At 36.6% G+C, this 21,815-nt stretch overlaps 1 protein-coding gene across 1 annotated transcript; it reads right to left on the bottom strand.

The window, feature by feature from the left end:
- Positions 1 to 29: 29 nt before the first annotated feature.
- On the bottom strand, positions 30 to 21,503 carry enpep (glutamyl aminopeptidase). The gene is made up of 20 exons (XM_010892396.3): positions 20,496 to 21,503; positions 16,081 to 16,222; positions 15,729 to 15,863; positions 13,733 to 13,853; positions 11,833 to 11,987; positions 9,462 to 9,575; positions 9,230 to 9,364; positions 9,083 to 9,148; positions 8,784 to 8,849; positions 8,501 to 8,661; positions 8,295 to 8,377; positions 6,877 to 7,010; positions 6,744 to 6,799; positions 6,482 to 6,632; positions 5,896 to 5,969; positions 3,226 to 3,330; positions 2,889 to 3,059; positions 1,047 to 1,187; positions 812 to 893; positions 30 to 642 (listed from the first exon to the last, which is right to left on the bottom strand). Exons 1-20 carry the CDS (start codon positions 21,137 to 21,139, stop codon positions 493 to 495), a joined length of 2,886 nt encoding a protein of 961 aa, XP_010890698.1. The 5' UTR covers positions 21,140 to 21,503; the 3' UTR covers positions 30 to 492.
- Between the last annotated feature and the right edge of the window lie 312 nt (positions 21,504 to 21,815).

Below are 21,815 nucleotides of genomic sequence, written 5' to 3'. Positions count from 1 at the left end.
TTTATATAAAATCTTTCTTATACATTTAGTATCCTTCATTATTCTTTATTTCTTATACATTTGTACATTCTACATTTGTAAACTTTGTTAGAAAAACAATTTGGAAATATGTCTTTATACATATTAATCAAGATACCTGAGATATCAAATTATCGTAATTATTCATAGATACAACATATATAATTATGTAACAACAATTAATTAGAAAACATTAAGTTACATTTTTGTTTGTGAAAAACATTGAAATAGTTGGATTATCCTTACTTAATTGTACACAAATATAAGTAGAGAAAAAATAAAGTAGTCTGTAGAGTTATGGATTGAATTTAGCACTTCAGAAGTTTGTCTGATTTGTTCAAGATGGAAGGACATGACATCTGATAAAAAAGGGGCATTCTTCTGGAGTGACCTATAACTGCTGAATCAAACAAAATTGCATACAAGTTTAGGATTAGGCTTACAGGTCTTTAGTCTTGTGCTGACATGATGACTTTATAAGGGGATATTGCTCCCCAGCCATAAACTGATCTCTGCTTTGTTTCTTCTGACCCACTCAATGTTGTTCTTCACTGTCTCTAGAGCTTGCTGTCTAGGCATCTCACCAGCCCCAGCATTGGGGTTCAGCTTGAAAAAGTGTTCCATCTAAAACAATAGAAACCACAGGGTCAAAATTATCAGTCATTTACAAAGCCACATTAAAGATACAATCCACAGTGATCAGGGTCAATCTCACCAGTATTAGTCTGGATTTAGATGTTTTTAAGATTCAATTATTTATTCTAATTTTATATGTAGTTGGGCCTTTCCTAACCTGCCAGAGTTGTGGCTCTGTGTTGTAGGTGGTACTGATTCTGGTAAGCAGGCGCCCCAGGTTTCTGTCATTGATGGTGTATCTTTAACAAAAGAACAGAAATTAAACACTGCAAGTCTCACTATTCATCTGATTAATAAACTCTAGGCTCAGTTTCTGAGGGCATTCCATTCAGTCCCTATAAATTCAATAACCCTGCATTTAGTGTTTCTTCAGACTCAGAGAAGTGACTCACTTGTTCACTAGGTAGTCCCAGTTGAGGGTGACCCAGTCCCAGGCCATAGTCTTGCCATAGCGATTCAAAGAAACATAGCGGACCACAGTAAACAGATCTTGACTCCTCACAATACTCTCATCTTTTGACGCCTCAAGCAAGCTGCAAAAAAACCCGACAACATTCACACAATTAATAGTTTTTTAACCAAATCCAGTCCCAGAACAAAAGTCCAAATCCATATCAAAAGTATCACAATAACCAGTAACCACCAAATTAATGTGAATGAATTGATCATATTGTTGGGATCTTTTCAGTATATTTTCCTATTTATTTTATTCATTTTTTATTTTTAAGTAAACTTTGCAGTCACGAATGCTATGTTGTGGTGTACTCCCAACTTTTATTTAGGGTAACAGGGTTGACATGTCATTCTTCACTGTTCAGTCAACCACAAAACAGCAGAAAATCATGAACAATTATAGAAATAGGTTGCCTGCTTTTACCCAGAATTTTTTGTATGAGATGTTCAACATTTCTTTTGAATATTTTTAGATTCCTAAACTTTTATTCATGTAAATATTTCTCCTCAATTATGGTATCCAATGTTCCATCAAATCAACTAACAATGGGCTCTGGAGGATTAAAGATTCCGACATGCCTCCTCTGATTGGGCTTCTTTTCAAACTGCCAGTTCAACCAGGAAGTGAGGATTTATGATTTTTTTAGGTCCCTCATTAGCTAATGCCAAGATTAGCTGCTGTTCTTGCTGGGGTCAACACAAAAGTTAGAACATTACACAATACAAGACGTACTCACTATAGCCTGTTGCAAATGTAGATTTTAAATAAAATTTACTTATTTTTTTGCTCTGCATAATGTGGGCTAAATAAAACCTGGCTACACTGCATTAGACTACAACCTGTAAAGGCCAGATGTTGTAACTTATATCTATTCACGTAATAGCCACCAGTCAACTATGTCAAACTCAAATGTAATTTCAACTTAAATCAGTGAATGTGTCTTAAAGTTAGCATGGTAATAACACTCATTCTAAACATTTAAATTTTTGAAGGGTATACAGTTGTTTGAAAATCAACATTTTCAGACTTTTCAAACAACATTCCAACCTATTGAAAAAAACAGTTGTGGTACTCAATTTTAGAGAATAAATAAGATTTAAAGGCTAAAGCTAATAAGCCTACTCTTTGTTTTGAGGTGAAGTGTATACACTAGATACTTTACTATGCAATGCATTATGCAAGCAAAAATCTGTAAAATTTGTTAATGCCTTAAGGCTAAATGGTAGGCATGTTCTCTGCTATCTAACTTAAATTTTTAATTATTATATAGGGGAGAGTAATTTATTTTTGTTCAGGGAGTGTAAAGTGAAAATATATTTTGCAAAAGGGAGGGAAATGAAGGATAAAAAAAAATCCAGGTGTACAACCACAATCCCTAAGCAGCACAGCTTGGTGGGACATCTCAGGAGATAAATGTCCCAATCTTTAGTGCTCTAGAGCCCGGTAAGACAAAGGAAAATAGTGGTACAAAATCTGATAATTAAATATTTTGAGAAAAAGGGGATATTGAAGGAAGGGCAGTAGCAAATAAATGTGTTAAGGTGCTTCAAATCTTCTAGAGGACAAAATACATCATTATTTCTCATTCAACATATGGTCTTCATGAAATTGCCCTTTTATAACCTTTGTTTTTTTTTTAAAGCAATATTGATGCATAATATAAGTTCAAATATCTTAGAGACACTGTTGTTCTGGTGCTGAATTCACTGAATTATATTTAAGACATTGTAATTCATGTAAAATATTACAGATAGATTATTAAGAAGTTTTATTAATTTACTTGTTTAGAAGAGTTGTGTTTTCCACAGATGCTAATCCATACAGGAGCTTGTCCTTCTCTTGAGCCAAGGTCTCTGTTTTGTACCTCTCAAACATTATGTTCCACTTCTTCTCAGTGCCTGAGTTTTTCATGCCATAGCGATACACAAGCAGGCGCAGGTTCACCCCTACACTGATAGAAGTAAAATGTCATCAAGTTACAATTAGGGCTTAGTAGGATGAAAACAATTTTATCAATAGGTTGTTAACACCGTCTGTTCATTTTGCCCTCACATATTCTGCAGCTGGTGAGTAGACCACGTATCATTTTAAGGATTTAATTTAAGACTAATATTTACCTGATATTTCCTGCAATCCATTTGTCAAAGATGGCAGACGCCTCGTTTAGCTGTTCTATGTCACCCATTTGACAAGCAATTCCTAGGACTGTTTCACGCAGCAGCCTATTCAAAACCAAAAGAAAATCAGTGCTTTTTTGCAATGTTTTTTAGGGAAACATCGCAATGATATGTAGTTTACAATTACAGCTGGCAATTACTTCATCCTGAAAGAAGTTAAACTAAATGTTAAACTAAATGTCACAAAAGTACTGTAGATGACTTGAATAAATGTACTTTGAAAATGTAATTTAATACATTGCAACTATTCTTTCTTCAAACTTGAAAAAGGAGCACATTTGACCAGGATGCCAATGACCATTGAAAGTGGGCATTTGCCCACTTAAATCACTTACAATGCTGAACTGCAGTCAAGACCCTGATAAAAATGACAAGCACACAGATAAGCTTCCTTAAGATAGTTTATGACAGTTTGTGCAGATATTCTTCAGTTGTGTAAACCACAGTTTAATCAGATGTCCGGATGTTTGGTCTCGGACGATCCTGAAGAAGTTGGACGTGGAAGTCCTGGACAATAACGGTTACACATGGTCTACAGTTGTGAGGCCAGTTGGATGTACTGACAAATTCTTTAAATAAAATGACTTTGAAGGCGGCTTCTTGATATGCTACAATGGTCAGCTGGAAGAATGGATCTTTGCAAACCACAGTAAAAAGATAAATATATTTAAGTTGTACTTTAGTATACTTAAAAGTATTCAAATAGTACAACCCTATTTTCAAAAGAGTTGGGATGCTTCGTAAAATAATAATATATAAAAATATAATACAAATAAAAATAAAAACAGAACCTATCAAAGACAACCTATCAAATGTTGAAACTGAGAAATTGTTTTTGGAAAAATATATGCCCATTTTGATGCCAGCAACACATTTCAAAAAGGTTGGGACGGGGCATCTTTACCACTACCATGTTTACAGATGATGGTTTTTGAAAGTGATTTCCATTACAGAATTGTGTCTGTTTTTAAGCAGTGCCGCCTGAGGGCCCGAAGATCACGGCCATTCAATATTGGTTTTCGGCCTTGTCCCTGGCGTACAGAGATTTCTCTGGATTCTCTCAATCTTTTAATGACATTATGTACCGTAGATGATGAGATCCCCAAACTCTTTGCAATTTCACATTGAGAAACGTTATTCTATAATGTTTACACTATCTGCCTGTGCAGTATTTCAGAGAGAGGTGAACATCTCCCCATCTTTACTTCTGAAAGATTCATCCTCTTCTATATCCAATCATGTTACTGACCTGTTGCCAATTAATCTAATTAGTTGTTAGACGTTCCACCATGTTCTTTTTTTTTTTTATCACACTTTTACGCTTTTAAACTTTTCCATTCTTTAGGTGCCCCTGTCACAGCTTTTTTGAAATATGTTGCTGGCATTAAATTCAAAGTGGGCATATATTTTTCATGGAACAATAAACATTTTCCGTTTCAACATTTAATATGTTGTCTGTGTAATATGTTCTATTGAATATATCGTTTAAATGATTTGCACATCTTTGCATTCTGTTTTCATTTCTCACAGTACCCCAACGTTTTTGGAAACAGGGTTGTATTTAAATACTATTTAAATAGTAATACATATACTCAAGTGTGTTAAAATGGACCCACTTATTTCATACTTAAAGGTATAGTACACTTTAGGTACAGGGATGTTGCTTACCAATGACAACATTTTGCTAAGTGAATCCTCCCAATGCAAATTATCTTCTTCATCATGCCACAAATATCATTTACATAGGCTGTACAGACACTGGCATTGTCGTGTCTGTCATAAAGCCTATAGCAAGTATCCTCACAAAACCCAGGAATCAGCCAGAAATGGCTTGCGTTTGTAGAAAGCCATTATTAGCCAGATTGACCCAAGTTGTTAAAGCTGTTGCTCTTACCGTCTATCTACCACTGCAACTGGATCCGCCAGTCAGTAGGGCCTAATTTTAGTAATTGTGAGTAAGTAATGATGTGTAGAGTTCGCTAGTACTGTAGTACATCTCTGATGAGGAGAAAAGGCTACTTAACGTTATCCCCTATTTTGCACTGTACGAGGATTCATTGCTGTAGTTGTTTTTGTGCCAGTTGCCATGTGTGATTGTTTAAGTGTGACCTCACAGTGTTATTCATATTAATTGCAAGTGCACCCACATATAATCGGCAGAATTTTGGGTTTTGAGGCAGGAAATTGGGTTATAATTCAATTAAAATTACCTAATTTATTTCAAATATGTTTAGAAAGTACTATTTAATTCAAATATATGTAAGTTCAATTTAAATTGATATGAATTAAAATAACCTTTAAACATTGTTTTATATAGGCCTATACTTCCTTTTTTGAAGGAGAAATGGTTATTAACTGGATGTAAAAAATCTGTACACACAATTAGAGAGAAATAAACTATTTGTGCGTATGGAACATTTCTGGGATTTGTTTTTAGATCATGAAACATGGGCTCAGCACTTTAATATTTGTTCATCTGAAATATTGAAGGTAATTAAGCAATTAAATAAATTCTGCTTGCATTTAATTAAACCACCAAGCAACTACTCTCCAACACTATAGACAATATAGTTCATTATCAATAGTTTGAAAATACATCAGTAGACTTACCTGTTTCTCTGGCTTCCCTGATCAACCCATCCCATTTGCCTGGCTATATTGCGTACATAGTCATGGAAAATTTTCTGTAGAGAAAAACAGGTGACAAGACAAGACTACTGTAGGACAAACAACATGACTAGAAGAGGAAACTCTCAACAGTATTATTTGTGGGTGTGTGTGTGTGTATTTGTGTCCTTGTTTTACTAGTTACAAAAGAGTTAGGTGTTTGGTTTAAGATTAGGTTTAAGGTTAGGACTCTGAGTTACGGAACATTGTATTTTGATTGGGAATATGTTTTGGGTCCCCATGAGGTGGTTAAAACAAAACACCACATCAGGATAGTAAAACAATAAAAACTTGGTTTATTGACTTATAAAAAGTGGTTATTGGACCATTAAAATGCCCAATAACTATGTTCAGCTTAGTAGTTAAGTAATTTGAGTAGGGTTACAGTTATGGTCAAGATTAGGGCTAGGTTTAACATTATGAAAAATTATATTTAGGGTCTTTGCAAGGATATTAAAATGTAAAATGTGTGCTCTGATTAGCCAGCAGAGGGCAAGCCCATCCGCCCAAAAAGAAAATAAATACTCACCTGGAACTTGGGATAAAGAACAGTGTCGTCTGATAACATATCTCGCACATAGTCGATAGAAGAAGAAACACGTTCCCAGATGATGTACTCAGTCTCATTGCTCAGGTACTTTGTCAGGTTGAATGCAATTCCATAATCAGTAATGTCAGCCCTGATGAGGCCAAAAATAACAAGACAAGTTTCATTTGTTGTCTTAAGCTCAGCACAACTTAATTTAATTGACAGATGTACTTCGTAGTAAGTTTTAGCTTTGTTGGTTTACCGTGCTAGAGCAAAGACATCATCAATATAACTGCATCGATCTGCAGCATCAAACTCCTAGTAAAAAAAAGTGTAATGACAATTACTAAACGTTGAACATAGGAACAGGTAAAACTGTTTATATTTATATTTACCTGGTGATTCGTTTGGAGCTTTTGACTAATGGTGCTCCACATGCTTTCATGGTGATTGACTCTGTAGAAACCAATGTGGTCATTGTTGACCTTCAGGAGTCCATCCGTGTCAAGGGAATAGTCTAAGACTATCTCTGTATTTAAGTAGGAGAGGAATAGTTGTATAACCTTTCGGCTAGTTTTTTTTCAGTCATGTGGAAGCCATTCACAACTCATAGAATAAAATTCCAAACTGATTTTTAAATGAATAGAAAACAACACAAAAAATGGTATTCATTGAGAACAACATTTTGAAATGTTGTCATGAAGACCAGTATAATATGGATATAGTTTTACAGATTGGTTTTACACCTGCTATGTTAGATTTAGAGATATTGACAATATAGATATTGACAAGAACAGAGTAATATATCTCCAATAAACTACATTGAACATATGTCCAGAAAGAGTAGGCAAAATTGCCTGTAGAAAGGTGCAGTAACTGTAATAATGGCAACAACAACACTTATTTTGTTATCTTGGCCCAATGCTATAATTTGTATTACATTTTAAAAAAAAATCACAGATTTTCTGTTCTACACCCAAAATCCTATAATGAAGCTAATTTCCATATACTTTCAGTCCCCTGATTCAATGATTACTGGGAATGTCTGTAATTCTTCTTGAGAATGTCTGTATTAGCTGCTGCATTTGTAGATTTACCCCTATTCTTCCTTACAGATTTTATTATCAAATTGGATGGGGCAACTGCAGGACTTCTTGTTTTAAAGCTATTTCAGTATTGCTTTGGTTTAAGCTTGCAGTCATTGTCCTGTTGAGATTTCAATATTTTCCACTTGTCTAAGCTCATTTGCACTCAAAACCAGGTTCTCATCTAGCTATCCTTAAAAGTATTTTTGTCCATCCCAATCAAAACTAAAATACAAAACAGTCCTTTCAAGTCACTTTTCAGCATCAGCACTGTTCTCATAGCACAATTCTAATGTATAGTGCATAGATTTTATGCATAGTGCACAGATGAATCCAAAGATTTAACATTGGAGTATAATAAAGTTATTTCCATGTCTCAGTTAAGAGTTCTGCTCTTTAATTTTATGTCTGTGAGGGCGTTGGCAGCACAGTACACCCCTGTGCAATAATCATGCTACCTAATCAGCATCTTGATATGCTACACATATGAGGTGGATGGATTAACCTGGCAAAGGAGAAGAGCTCATTAACACAGATTCAGAGAGATTTGCCTTTGAGTTCAGCTCATGATAAATGGGGGCAAAAACTAAAGTGTTGCGTTTATAATTTTGTTCAGTGTACATTTATTTAAAAAAGTTGTAGATCAGTGACCAAAAATATCTGAACTTAAATTGAAATTTAGGCTGTAGCACAAAAATATGTGATACTTCAATTCAATGTATCTTTACCTGGACTGGACTTGTTGAACATGATAAGCATATTCTTGTTGCTGTCCAGTGAGTGCCACTTAACAGGGATTGTCCACTTGTAGCTGAAAGAAAAGCATGGTATTTTAGGGCTAACATGTTTCTCTTAATAAATATAGGTGAATGTACATCCATGACGAAATTAACTAATAATCACAATGAGATTGATAGTGCGGGGAATCACTAACCTGACTGGAGAAGTTGGCTGAGTGGGATCTGCATTAGGGTCCAAGAGAAACCTTTGCTGGGTGAGTTTGGTCAGATTTTCATCGGTAGACAGGTTGAGTACTGGGTAGCCCATCTGTTTGGTCCATGTGTCCATCACATCTGCCACGGGCAACCCACTAACCTTTAACACAAAACATTTTTGTGTATAAAACATGCAAACATATTACTTACAATAAAAATAGTAACAATAATAGTAACAACTTGATATTTTGAAATGAATGTAATAAGTTATGAAAAGCATACGTTAGCAAGGGATTCCCAAAAGTCATCAGTTTTGGCATTATCAAACCGAAAATTGTTTAAGTATTTCTGTTGAAGGGAGAGTTAAACAGGTTACCATCAGTTACGGATGCAGCCATCCATAGATTTAATGATTAACAATCATGCATTGTTTTGTCCCTATTAAATAATAACGCAATCAGACAGTAATGTCTGACAGTAATAATATTCTCTCAATAGGGAAGGAATTGAATCTTCCCAACAGTTGTTAATAACTAACTATACAGCTACTGACTGAAAAGTAAAATGAAATGGAAACTTACCCGACAGCCATCCCTAAATATGTCTTTACCCAACCAGTCCTCAACCATTCTAAGAAGTGATGCCCCCTGGTAAAATAGTTACAGGAAGAATTAAATGTTTTATAAAATTCCATTTAGAAACGTAAAAGAAGCACATATTTGCATTACCTTGCTGTAGGAAATACCATCAAACACTGAGGTAATCTCAGCCGGGGTTGACACATTCACAATGATTGGATGGGAGGTGACAAGCGCATCGTCTACCATGACAGGAAGCACATCACTGATGATCATAATGTCACGCTGGTAAAGACAGAGACCGAAGTAACTGTAGAATGTGTTTATAACCAGTGTTTCAAATTTCAAATTATTGAATTCAGGATCATTCAGACAGACTCACCATTCCCCAGGAGGGCTCAGCCTTCTCTACACCAATGTACTCAAAGAAACTGGCAAAGCCCTCATTCAGCCAAAGGTCATCCCACCAATCCATGGTCACAATGTTCCCAAACCACTGCCAGAAAATACAACATGTAAAGTTATCTTACAGCTGACTATTGCTAAACAAGTGAATATGAGTGTAAATATGTCAGTGCAAGTTTATGAATGTTTTGGATGCTCCAACCATGAAGAACCTTGTGATGAGCTGGCTGTGTGGATTATTGTTTGGATTTTTCCTGCTTGTTTCAGTACTACTTTTTACTACTTTATTATTTCATCTATTAGAACTGCTGCTCCACAATGAGAGCCTACAGCTCTGGAAAATATTTCCTTTCCAAGAAAGTTGTAAAGGAAAGTTTTGAGTGAGGAAAAGAAGCCTTAAATGTTCCTCACTCAAAACCTTCCTTTTTGACTTTTTTGGAAAGGAAATAAAAAAGTATCTTAATTTTTTCCGGAGCTGTAAATGTTCTAGGATTTTGCTGCAAATTTGTGCGGATTATATTTATCTTCCTCTAAACATAGAAAACAAGAACATCACAACCAGCTTAAACTTCCCCCACAGTCATGTAACTTTGGACATTTCATTAACATTTATGGAAGGTCCCATCAATCGCTTATCACCCAAACTATAAAAATTATATGATTGTGTGCTTCACAAAAAGGGGCCTCATTATGTTGCACATTGTAAAAAGCTTTACTCATGTGCAGGAATATTTCAATAGAACACTAGTATTTCCAAGACCAGATTCCTTGTCAATGTCAAAGCCTTCCGAACTACTGATTGGAACAAAGGTATTTCTGCTGGTAGAGGATGACTCATGATTTTTCCATCATTGATTAGGCTTGTCACAGTCCCAGGATTTAATTTAATTTCATTGAACTTTGGGTCCATCTGTGACTATAAATATGAATATGATGACAAAGGTGTGAGTGTGCCATTTGGCCCATGTTGAGATCAGTGCCTTATAAGCATCCATCTGGGCGCAGACATAGAGTAATAGTGTTAATAAAGGGAGGGTTCCCACATGTAATCAAGTGAAGTGTGGCTCTGCACAGTTAATTTTCAAAACTGATTTCAAAAAGCAGTCTGTCCTACCTCAATCACATGCTTGCAAGGCCAGAACAAAGTGGCAATGCTGCAAAGTGCTTTTGTCTACATGAGCTAAGCCATATAGGCCAAAATATACCTAAAATGTAAGCTGCTATTGAAGACCAACAGATTCTCCAATCAAGCCTTCTTGAGAACAGCTTTTTTCTCCTTTCACAGACAAGCCGTGTCAACCCGGTCACAGCAAATGTAATACTGTAACTAGGTGAATACAGATGTTATTTGCCTTCCAACATGCATCTGAGTTCTTCATTTACGGTGTGATGTCTAATCTTTCCCCATAGTAGTTATTGCTTTCATACAAGGTATAGTCTTTCATACATTGACTCACTATAACCAGTGAGTCAATGTGAACCTACAGTATCTCTCTTGTGGTATAGATGTAAATGTGTATTTGACAATCTTGTTTTCAGTATTTCTTATGAATGTTTGGATTGTGAGATCTACAGTATGTCCAATCAGTCTGCCTTTGTAACTAATCCTGATATGACGTGGGCCAAGGCCAGGCACTCTGACCTTGACTGGCTGACTTTTAGGCAACTTATGAATAAATGCACTGTTTCTATTAAAGAAAGGTTTTTACTTCTGTTACTTGAAAATGCTGTTACTGGTGTTCATCAAATCTATCAGGTACATAAAGCCCTCAAATCTTTGAATACAAATAAATCCCTGTTCCTGATCATTTACAGTAGATCCATTCTATTTAAAGGTAGCTGCTGATTTTATTACACCAATTTTATCTTATCTTTTTAATCTTTTGTTAAGATCAACTGAAATTCCATTGATTTGGAAATGTGTTATTGAAAATGTTAAATTATTATAGACCTATTTCCAAACTCTCTGTTTTAGTGAAAATCTTGAATCACTTGTGAGTAAGCACTTTTTATTCACAAATGAGATTTTATCAGTTTAGCCAGTTATTAGAAAAACACACAGCACAATTACGGCACGTCATAAAGTAATAAATTATTTTATGGTTTCTCCAGAAAAGAGACACCACTGTGCAGTCCAGTTCATCGACCTATCAAAGGCTTTATATGTTGGATCATGAATTAATGACGCATAGACTCTTGGATATAGGCTATCAGTAGAAACTGTCTTATGGTTTGGTGTGATCTATTCATCAAATAGATCACAGTGTGTGAAAGTTGGATTGTAATTTAAGAAATTGTTGTTATTGTGGTTGTTTATCTGTTACATGTTGGGCAGAGGTGTTTCTAACCTGGTGGACCAGCTCATGAGCTATGACGCTAGCCACACGTTGTTTGTTGTGTGATGAAGACTGGTTTTCGTCATAAAGGAGGTTGGCCTCCCTGTAAGTGATCAGGCCCCAGTTCTCCATGGCTCCAGTTCCAAAGTCAGGGATAGCAATCATATCTGAGAGAAAGGAAATACATTGGTAGCATTTTATAAGGAACTCCATATAATAAAACCTTTATAATTGATTTGTAAATAGTTTATTAATTATTCCCAGATTTGTTGACAACAAGATTTTTGTAAGGTTTTCCCTTTGTATTCATGATGTAGTTTCTGTTAGGAAACTGTGGGACCTCAACTGAGATAAAGGTATTTATCCTGAAATCATGTAAAACACCTTAATTGCACACAGGTGCATTCAACTAATTATGTGACTTTTATAGACAATTGATTGCACCATACAGCTCATTAAGGTGTGTCACAGCAAAATGGGTGAAAACACGTTTAATATTTTGTAATTAATTTAAATCATTTTGCAGATGTTATGGTTTACTTTGACATTATGGAGTTTTTGCCTTGATCAGTAGAAAAAAAACGTCTGAATCTAAAACTAACTTAACTAACTTAAAACAAATTAAATCAATGTAGATGTCATGCCATCACACAATAAAATGTGGAAAAGTCCCTGTATATACAGCTCTGGAAAATATTTAAGAGACCACTCCTAATTGTTCTTAAATCAGCATCTCTACATGTATGGCAACCATTCCATTCCAGTGTCTGTTAAATTCCAACACAGGCACACCTCATTTTATTTAACTTTACGTGATTAGGTGATTTCCTGAACCAAATCTAATTTAATGAAGAAAAGTATAAAAACCACTGCTGTGGTCATCACTATCCTCTTGCAATAAGACCAGCTGGATGGAAAAAACAGTGCAAGTAGTACCTCAAAGGTAATTTGAATAAAAATGTACTATTCAGCATGACAAAAGAGTTCAAAAGGAAAGCTTTGAGTGAGAAAAAGAAGTGTTCAATTCTGGCTTTACTGGCAGAGGGATACAGTGAGTGACACATTGCTTCCATCCTGAACATTTCTAAGACAGCGGTTCATAAGAACAAGGTCATGCAACAAACATTGGGGACAACCAAGCTACAGACTGGCAGAGTGTGAAAACGACTGTCCACTGACCGAGATGACCATCAACTCATTTGAATGTCACTCAACAACTGTAGGATGACATCAAGTGTCCTGCAAAAATAATGGCTAACAGCAGCTGGGGTGAAGTGCACGGAGAGGACGGTTAGAAACAGGCTCCTAGGGGCAGGGCTGAAGTCGTGCAAAGCTAGAAAAAAGCCCTTCATCAATGAGAAGCAAAGAAGATTCAGGCTGAAGTCACCTGATAGCAAAGTGACAGACTGGTGGAGAGCATGCCAAGATGCATATTTATTAGTATTTTGTTGTTGAAAAATGAATATGAATTTGTTTTCTTTAGATTGTTTGAGGTCCGAAAACAATGCATCTTTTTATGGTTATTTTGATCAGTTGTTGTTTTCTACAAATAAATACCCTAAATGACAATATCTTTATTTGGAATTAGCATGTAATGTTGTCAGTAGCTTATAGAATAAAATAAACATTTTCATTTTACTCAAACACATACCTATGAATAGTAAAACCAGAGAAACTGATCATTTTGCAGTGGTCTCTTATTTTTTTCCAGAGCTGTATTAAATGTACATGGAGTACTTTGTATTAACACCATCTGGTAAACAATGTTATTAATTTTTTATGTACATGCTATAACATCAAGTTAATACAAAGTGTTACCTATACATTATTGGCAACTATGCAAATTAACTGTTTCCAGTGCTGGCTTCCACAGTGAGAACAAGAGTTTACAGACAGACACATCACAATTTACCTAACTTAGGAATGGAGTAATTCATGTTGAAATATTCCTCAAAGAAGTCAAAAATGACCACAGTCATGTTAGCAGCATACTCCGCTGTCCCGATTTGTGAAGGTTGTGCATAAATTCGCAACTGGAAGAAAATTATTTAAAAGTAGATTTAGGTATATACTGTCCACATTATGTGCAATTGTGTGTGTGTTTTATTCAATTGAAAATGTTATAAAAAATAAACAATATCAATGACAAGTGAAGATGAACAGCTGTAACAGATCAGAGAGAGAAGTTACAGAGCTCTCAATACCTATTAGGACAGTAAAGTCAAAGTTTCATTTATTTTGCTGTACACTCAAGGCATATGAAAATATGATTAAAAGATGAATATGAGTCAAAATAAAGACTGTCACCTTTTATTTCTGTCTGTTTTACCACTTATTTTACCAAAAAATGGAAGTTCCATCCTCCCATTTTATATGAGCATAGGTATTGGGATGTTTCTCTCACAGCGGTTTCCAATTGATCAGGTATTCCCTGTTGCAATGACAGTTCACCCACAAAATAGACATACATGTGTAGTCTCAATTTTATCATCCGCTTTGGCATTTGGAGTTTGTGTTTGGTGTCAGTAAACATAATCCATTCTAGCAATAAGCATAATCCATGATACATGGGCTAGGGATTGTCTATGAAAGAAAAGCTAGCAATTTGGATGCTAAAAGAAAAGAGGAACTCAAACAGAACCATAGCACAAAAGTTGGGCATATCTAAAACAATGGTTTGGAATGTCCTGAAAAAGAAAGCAATCAGCAATGACCTGGTTAATGAAGAAAAACAACAGCAGTTGATGACACAAAAATGACCAGATGTGAAAAATAGCCCTAGAATAAGGGTCAGTGAAATCACTAACAACCTCCAGAATGCTGGGGTGAAAGTGTCACAATCTACTGTTTCCAGAAGCTTTAGGCGGCAGAATTACAAAGGCAACACCGCAAAGGCAACAACGCAAGAGGCAAACTTCTGATAAGCACCAAAAGCCGAAAGGCAAGATAAGATAAGTACAGAGATTTTCCAATTCAGTATTGAAGTTTTATGGACAAATGAGACAAAGATGAACCTTTATCTAGGTACTGTAATGGGAAGGCCAAAGTGTGGAGAAAAAAGGGAACTGCAGGTGACCCAAAGCCTATCACCTCATCTGTAAAGCATGGTGGAGGTAATGTCTTGGCATGGGCAATCATAGCTATCTCTGGAACTCATTTATCTTTATTGATGATGTAACAAATGGCAGCAACAGATTAATTCAGAAGTGTTCAGAAGAATCTTGGCTACCAATGTACAAAAAAAACCATGAAACTCACAGGGTGGGCTTTGCAATGCTACAATACAATGTTCCAAAACGCACAGCCAATGCAACCAATGAGTTTATCGGGGGGGGGGGGGATGTGAAACAATTTGGACTGGCCTAGTTAATCTCCTGATTTAAATCCAAGCTGAAGAGGAAACTCCCCAAACAAGCAACAGTTCAAAGTGGCTTTGGTAAAGGCTTGACACAGCATTTCAAAGGATGATACCAAGAGTTTGGTGATGTCAGTGGGTCACATACTCACTGCTGTTAGCATGCAAGAGAATTGCAATTAAATTATAGCTTTTCTACTTCTTACATTTGCTTTAAGTTGAATTTTCATTTTCCATGCATTAAATGGGGGAAAGAAGTCTGAAAGTGCTGTTATTCTCAGTTGGTATAACAGAAATGTGTTGAAACAGGCAGAAAAGAGTTGTGATTAATCATATTTTCATATGCCTTGAGTGTACAGCAAAAAGCACTTCACTGTCCCAATACTGTGGATTGTACTGTATATCAACATAGCTAATAGAATATTTCAAACATTGACATTGACAGACTCTCATGATTAGACTATATAACCTATAACATATATAACTTATATTTATATTAATTTACAGGAGGGACTTCCAATAATGATTGCAGAGACAAATTACAAGTACTTACAGGAATTCCTCTAGACGATGTCCTGTTCACAAATGTAAACTGGTGCACAGCAAAACATACCAAATAGGTACTCATTAGAACAGACCTCTGGAAGGATGTTTTGATTTTGCGGTTAGATATCCGTTCGGGGCTGCCCTAAAAAGTAAGTAGTCTTTAGTTGAATAAAGATGACAATCAGCTTCTGGTATAGACCAAACTATGTATGGCTCTTCCTTTTGCATTCATGAAATTCTCTCTCTGACTCTCAATATAGCTTCAAATAAATGAACAAGTAATGTGCCATCTGTTTTGAGAAATGTACAGAAAATATGTATTTATTGGAGCATAACTTTTTTAATTGGATAGACCTTACCTCCACTGGCATATTGGAGATGGCTTCATAGTCTTCATTGTGGGTAATGGAGATGTTGTAGGTGGCCTTTTTGTTTGGCTCATCAAAACAAGGGAAAGATTTCCGGGCATCTGTTGGTTCATGGTCGGTGGCAGCAATTTTTCTTGGGAGAAAAAACATGGCATCATTCCGTGAACAACTACATCACTGTAACAGCTGGCCTGTGTAATGCCGGCTGTTGCATTTCTATGTTCGGTGTATATTGGTTCTGTTTGTTCTGTTTCTATGTTCTTTGATTGAGTTCACCTGTGTCTCGTTTATCCCTCGTTATCTCTCTATTTAGTCTCCCCAGTTCCCTGTGTTTGGTGTTGGTCATTGTTTTATTGTGACATTGCCTTTTGAGTCTTTTGTTTTGAACAAGAGATTCTTTAGCCTGATCATTAAAACTCCTTGTTCACCATCTATGCTCCTTGGTCCTGCCATACCTCGCAAGTTACAGTCACCATGTTTTATTACTATCTTGTACTACTAATGCACAATTTGCTGGATTATGACTGAATCATCAAATACAAAATAAATGCTTCATGGCCATTTCTGTCCACCTTTCAAGTCATACTTATTGACATACCAGGAAAGACACTGCTGTGCATTAAAAACCTGACAGCCTTTAAACTCTTTCCACATTTTGTTATTGTACAGTCATATTCTGATGAGAATTAAATAGATTTTTTTTTCAATCAATCTACCAACAATACCCCATAATGACCAAGTAATATTTTCTTTTAGTAATGATGGCAAACTGAAATATCACATTTACATCAGAATTCAGACGCTTGGCTATTACAATCGAAATTGAGCTCAGCTGCATTCCCTTTCCATTGATCATCCTTCTAGATCTTTCAACAACTTGATTGGAGTTCACTTGGTAAGTTCAATTGATGGGACATTGTTTATAAAGGAACTGTCCATTGAGCTTCGAGACGGGATTTTGTGGATGCACAAGACAACAATCTCTTGCAGCACACCATTAATCAGGCATTCCAAAAGGACAATAATCTCTGCAGCACTCCACCAATCATGCTTTTATGGTAGAGTGGCCAGATAGAAGCGACTCCTCAGTAAGTCACATGACAGCCTGCTAAAATTCACATAAAGGACTCTCAAACCCTGAGAAAAAAATTATATATTTGGCCTGAACATCATACGTCATGTCTGGAAGGAACTAGGCACCACTCATCACCTGGCTAATACCATCCCTACGGTAAAGCATGGCGGTGGCAGCATAATCCCGGGGGGGTTGTTTTTCAGTGGCAGGGATTGAGAGACTAGACAGGATCAGGGGAAAGATGAATAGAGCAATGTACAGACAGACGTGATGAACACCTGCATCAGAGCTCTCAGGACATTAAACTGGGCGAAGGTTCACCTTCCAACAGGTCTTGTAGCTTGTAGCGTCATACTCAAGAATACTCAAGGTTGTAATCATTGCCAAAGGTACTTGAGCAAAGTACTGCTGTCTGAATACTTTCTGAACACAATGTCCTTCACCTACACTTTAATTTAAAAAAAACAGCAACTCATAACTGGTAGGTTTCTCACACTGGTATACTTTAAAGTCAATACCTCCTTCGGCCATCATTCTGTAAGTTCTCTGCTGCCAATGAATGGAACGAATTGTAAAAGATTGTATTAACATGTGACTGTTGGTCTTGCAATTGCTATGCCTTTGGCCAAGTTGTTCTAAATTAGGATTGGCTCTCAGTCAGCTTATCTGTTACATAGACAGTTACATATTATCTGTAATTGAGCCAGTCATATAATGACAGTAAACGAAGCAATGATAGGCAATTCCCTCATTTTCTTGATGAAGAATGTTTCCCAACACACAAAAATCTGTTATGTACAGTTGTGCGCATGAAATGTTGGCATTGATTTTGATAATATGACTGATCATCTTTTATTTAAGGATAGTAATCATATGAAGCCATTTATTATCCCATGGTTGTCTTGGTGCTTTTTAAATCATAATGATAACAGAAATCACCCAAATGGCCCTCATCAAAAGTTTATATACCCTTGAATGTTTGGCCTTGTTACAGACACACAAGGTCACACGCACAGGTGAAAATGGCAACTAAAGGTGAATTTTCCACACCTGTGGCTTTTTCAATTGCAATTAGTGTCTATGTATACATAGTCAATGAGTTTGTTAGCTCTAATGTGGATGCACTGAGCAGGCTAGATACTGACCCATGGGGAGCAGAAAAGAACTGTCAAGGTAATGGACAAGGTAATAACAAGGTAATGGAACTGTATAAAGATGGATAAAGATATAAAAAGATATCTAAAGCCTTGCAAATGCCAGTCAGTACTGTTCAATCACTTATTAAGAAGTGGAAAATTCAGGGATTTCTTGATACCAAGCCAAGGTCTGGTAGACCAAGAAAAATTTCAGTAGAAACTGCCCGAATAATTAAAACCCACAGGTAACCTCAGGAAAAAGACGGTGTGGTTGTTTCAAGGAGCACAATACGACAAGACCTGAACAGAAATGAGCTGCATGGTCGAGTTGACAGAAAGAAGCCTTTACTGCACCAATGCCAAAAAAAAAGCCTGGTTACAATATGCCTGACAACACCTTTACATGCCTCACAGCTTCTGGCACATTGTAATTTGGAGTGACAAGACCAAAATAGAGCTTTATGGTCACAACCATAGGCGATATGTTTCGAGAGTGGTCAACAAGGCCTATAGTGAACAGAATACCATCCATACTGTAAAGCACGGTAGTTGCTCACTGATGTTTTGGGGGTGTGTGAGCTCTAAAGGCACAGGGAATCTTGTAGAAAATGGCAAGATGAATGCAGCATGTTATCAGAAAATACTGGCAGACAATTTGCATTCTTCTGCACGAAAGCTGCGCATGGGACACTCTTGGATTTTCCAGCATGACAACAAGCACAAGGCCAAGTTGACCCTCCTGTGGCTACAACAGAAAAAGATGGACTGGTTCTGGAGTGGCTTCTGGCCATTACAGTCTCCTGACCTTAATATCATCAAATCACTCTGAGGAGGTCTCAAACATGCGGTTCATGCAAGATGACCAAAGACTTTGTATGGGTAGCTATACCACCTGCAATAATTTGGGGTGTCATAGACAACTATTACAAAAGACTGCACGCTGTACTTGATGCTGAAGGGGGCAATACAATTATTAAGAACTAAGGGTATGTAGACTTTTGAACAGGGGTCAGTTCATTTTTTTCTTTTTTGCCATGTTTTGTTTTATGATTGTGTCATTCTGTTATGACCTACAGTTGAATGTGAATCCCATAAGAAATAACAGACATGTGCTTTGCCTGCTTACTCATGTTTTCTTTACAAATAGTTCATATATTACCAATTCTCCAAGGCTATGCAAACTTTTGAGCACAAATGTACAGTATATAGCATTGCTAGCTCAAAAGTATATTGAAAATACTGTGATTGATAGCAAACTGTTTTCAGAGAATAAATAAATAAAAGGGTATGTTTATTATCATTTCTATATTTCTAAAAAATATTAGCATATTTACTAGTGAATAATGTAGCATTATTTACTAGATATAATAATTCTACAGATAATCCACAATCTGTAGCATTATTTACTAGTGAACAACATCTGTCCAACATTTGTAATATTATTTTCCAGGGAACTTCTGGGCCTCATATGCACAACATTGTTACACTCAGAAACACAAAGTTATCAAAATTCTGATTGGTCATTATTCCCCTTAAAACCTAAAACAGCCCACTAATACACCACTAGCTATGCATTGTTGGCTAATTTGCTGTATAAGATCATCTTTTCATGTTCATTTAGATGTTAAGAATGTTATCAGACTGTCTAATCCATAATGACTTACACATTTTATCTAACAGCTAAAAATTTAAATGTTTATGCTTGCCAGCTTTGATTTGGCAACCTTTTGGATACTAGTTAGATGCGATAACAAGTAACTGCTGTCTTTTAGAATAATTGTGATAAACTCAATATATTTCATTGCCATTACAACCAAAAATATTTAGAACAGCTCTCTTGAACAGCTGTCATTTCTTCCCTCAGAACAACACATTTTCTAGAAACTTTACATTTGAAACTATGGTCCTATGTAAATTGTAGGTATAGCATGTATATTAATCATGTAAAATTCAGTAATTTGTAAGACTAATTATGGGTATAAAACTATGAACAAATAAAAATGTCTTTGGTAAATACTATTGACTGCTGTAATCTAGTGTTTTCCCCTAATAGCTTCATTTGTCAGTAACCATCTTCTTGCTCTTTAACTCCACTTTCTGATTCTTTCTTCATAAATTGAGGGAAACAACCATTTTGTGTACCTTAAATATACTGAAATACACCCATCCATATATTCCTAACATCCAGGACTTACTTGGTGGCCCCATTCTCTGTGTAGGTGACTCTGTAGAAGCCCACCAGAGATCCATTGAGCCAGCCTTGGAAATTCAGGCTGAGAATATACACCTCCCCAGGCTTGGTGGGCACAAGTTCCTCTGCCGCCTCCACTACTACATACTCCTGAGGTTTGAATTCAAAACAACCCTTGATGTTTACGATCTTGTCCCTTTGAGCCTGTGATGTTTTCAGGACAAGCGTCGGGACTGCACTGACAAATGTCTCCCGGATGTGAAGCCAAAGGTGCTTCGTCGCTCTGGTCACCTCCAGGTGCACGGACACGCTCCCCATATAGAGGTCAGTGGTCAGGTCAGGATCCAGATGGAGGTCATAGTGCAATGGCTTCACGTAGTCAGGCAGACGGAAATTCTTCCAGTCACCATCAGTGTTGTTAGAGGGCTTGCAGGGGCCCCTGTCGACTGGTGGGGGTGAAGTGGCGGTTGGCTTGGGGGGTTCCTCTGTCGGGGGTGGGTTAGCTAAGATGCAGTCTTGTCGTGTGAGGCCCACCCCCAGCCCCACAGCTACAGCCGATAGCACTACCACAGCACAGATAGTGGCTACATGCTTTCCCTGGATGCAATAGCTCTTCTCCTCCTTCTCAAACTCCATGCTTTCCACCATGGTGCCCAGTTTAGTAAGGTAAGACCATCCGCTGTGGCTACAGGTATCCTCTGAATCCCCTACAGGAGTTACAATGTGGAAAGTGAAATATTTCCAGTTAGGATATTCAGATTTGCAGCAGAGTGAGTATAATACTCAACACAGTTCAGTTTCTGGAGAACCTGATACAAGAGGCTGCTCTGTAAAGCTACTAAATGCAGATTAGAGAATATTTGAGAGAAAATAATATTTCTGAGCTGATCCAAGCTTGGTGTGTCTGTCATTAAATGCACGGCAGCCTGTGGGAGGTGGAGATAACAGGACTGGAATGGTGTAGAAGAAGACAAAGAGGAGGTGTCTACAACACATTAGAGAGAGGGAAGCCCACACTGGAGGCAAGTCTTATATACTATGCCAAAAACGCAGTGCATCGATATTCATACTGCAGAGTTAATCATTTATCTTTCCCTGTCAATCAACAACTGGGAGGCAAAAGTCACATTTCAGTTTGATTTGTGTTTTGGTAGTCTAAACAGCATTCAGTATAAACAAGTTTAAAATGACATCAAAAAGTGTTCTAGTCCACTAACAAATCACATAACACTAATCCTTGGTAAACTAACACACACTAAACAAACTCTAAAGAAATTCATGTTCAATCAGTGTATTTACCATGTGTTAGTTTTCTTGGCTCTAT

This window comes from Esox lucius, chromosome 15, assembly GCF_011004845.1.
Source record: "Esox lucius isolate fEsoLuc1 chromosome 15, fEsoLuc1.pri, whole genome shotgun sequence".
Lineage (NCBI taxonomy): Eukaryota > Metazoa > Chordata > Actinopteri > Esociformes > Esocidae > Esox > Esox lucius.
This window is presented reverse-complemented; position numbering and strand designations above follow the sequence as displayed.

Bases quoted from the DNA above. Each gene is read 5' to 3' on its own strand.
- enpep (XM_010892396.3), bottom strand. From the start codon at position 21,139: ATGGTGGAAAGCATGGAGTTTGAGAAGGAGGAGAAGAGCTATTGCATC. The intron at 16,223-20,495 runs GTAAGTCCTGGA...TTTTCTCCCAAG, and splicing joins ACAGAGAATGGGGCCACCAA to AAAAATTGCTGCCACCGACC. The intron at 5,970-6,481 runs GTGAGTATTTAT...TTTTCTCTACAG, and splicing joins TTCTTTATCCCAAGTTCCAG to AAAATTTTCCATGACTATGT.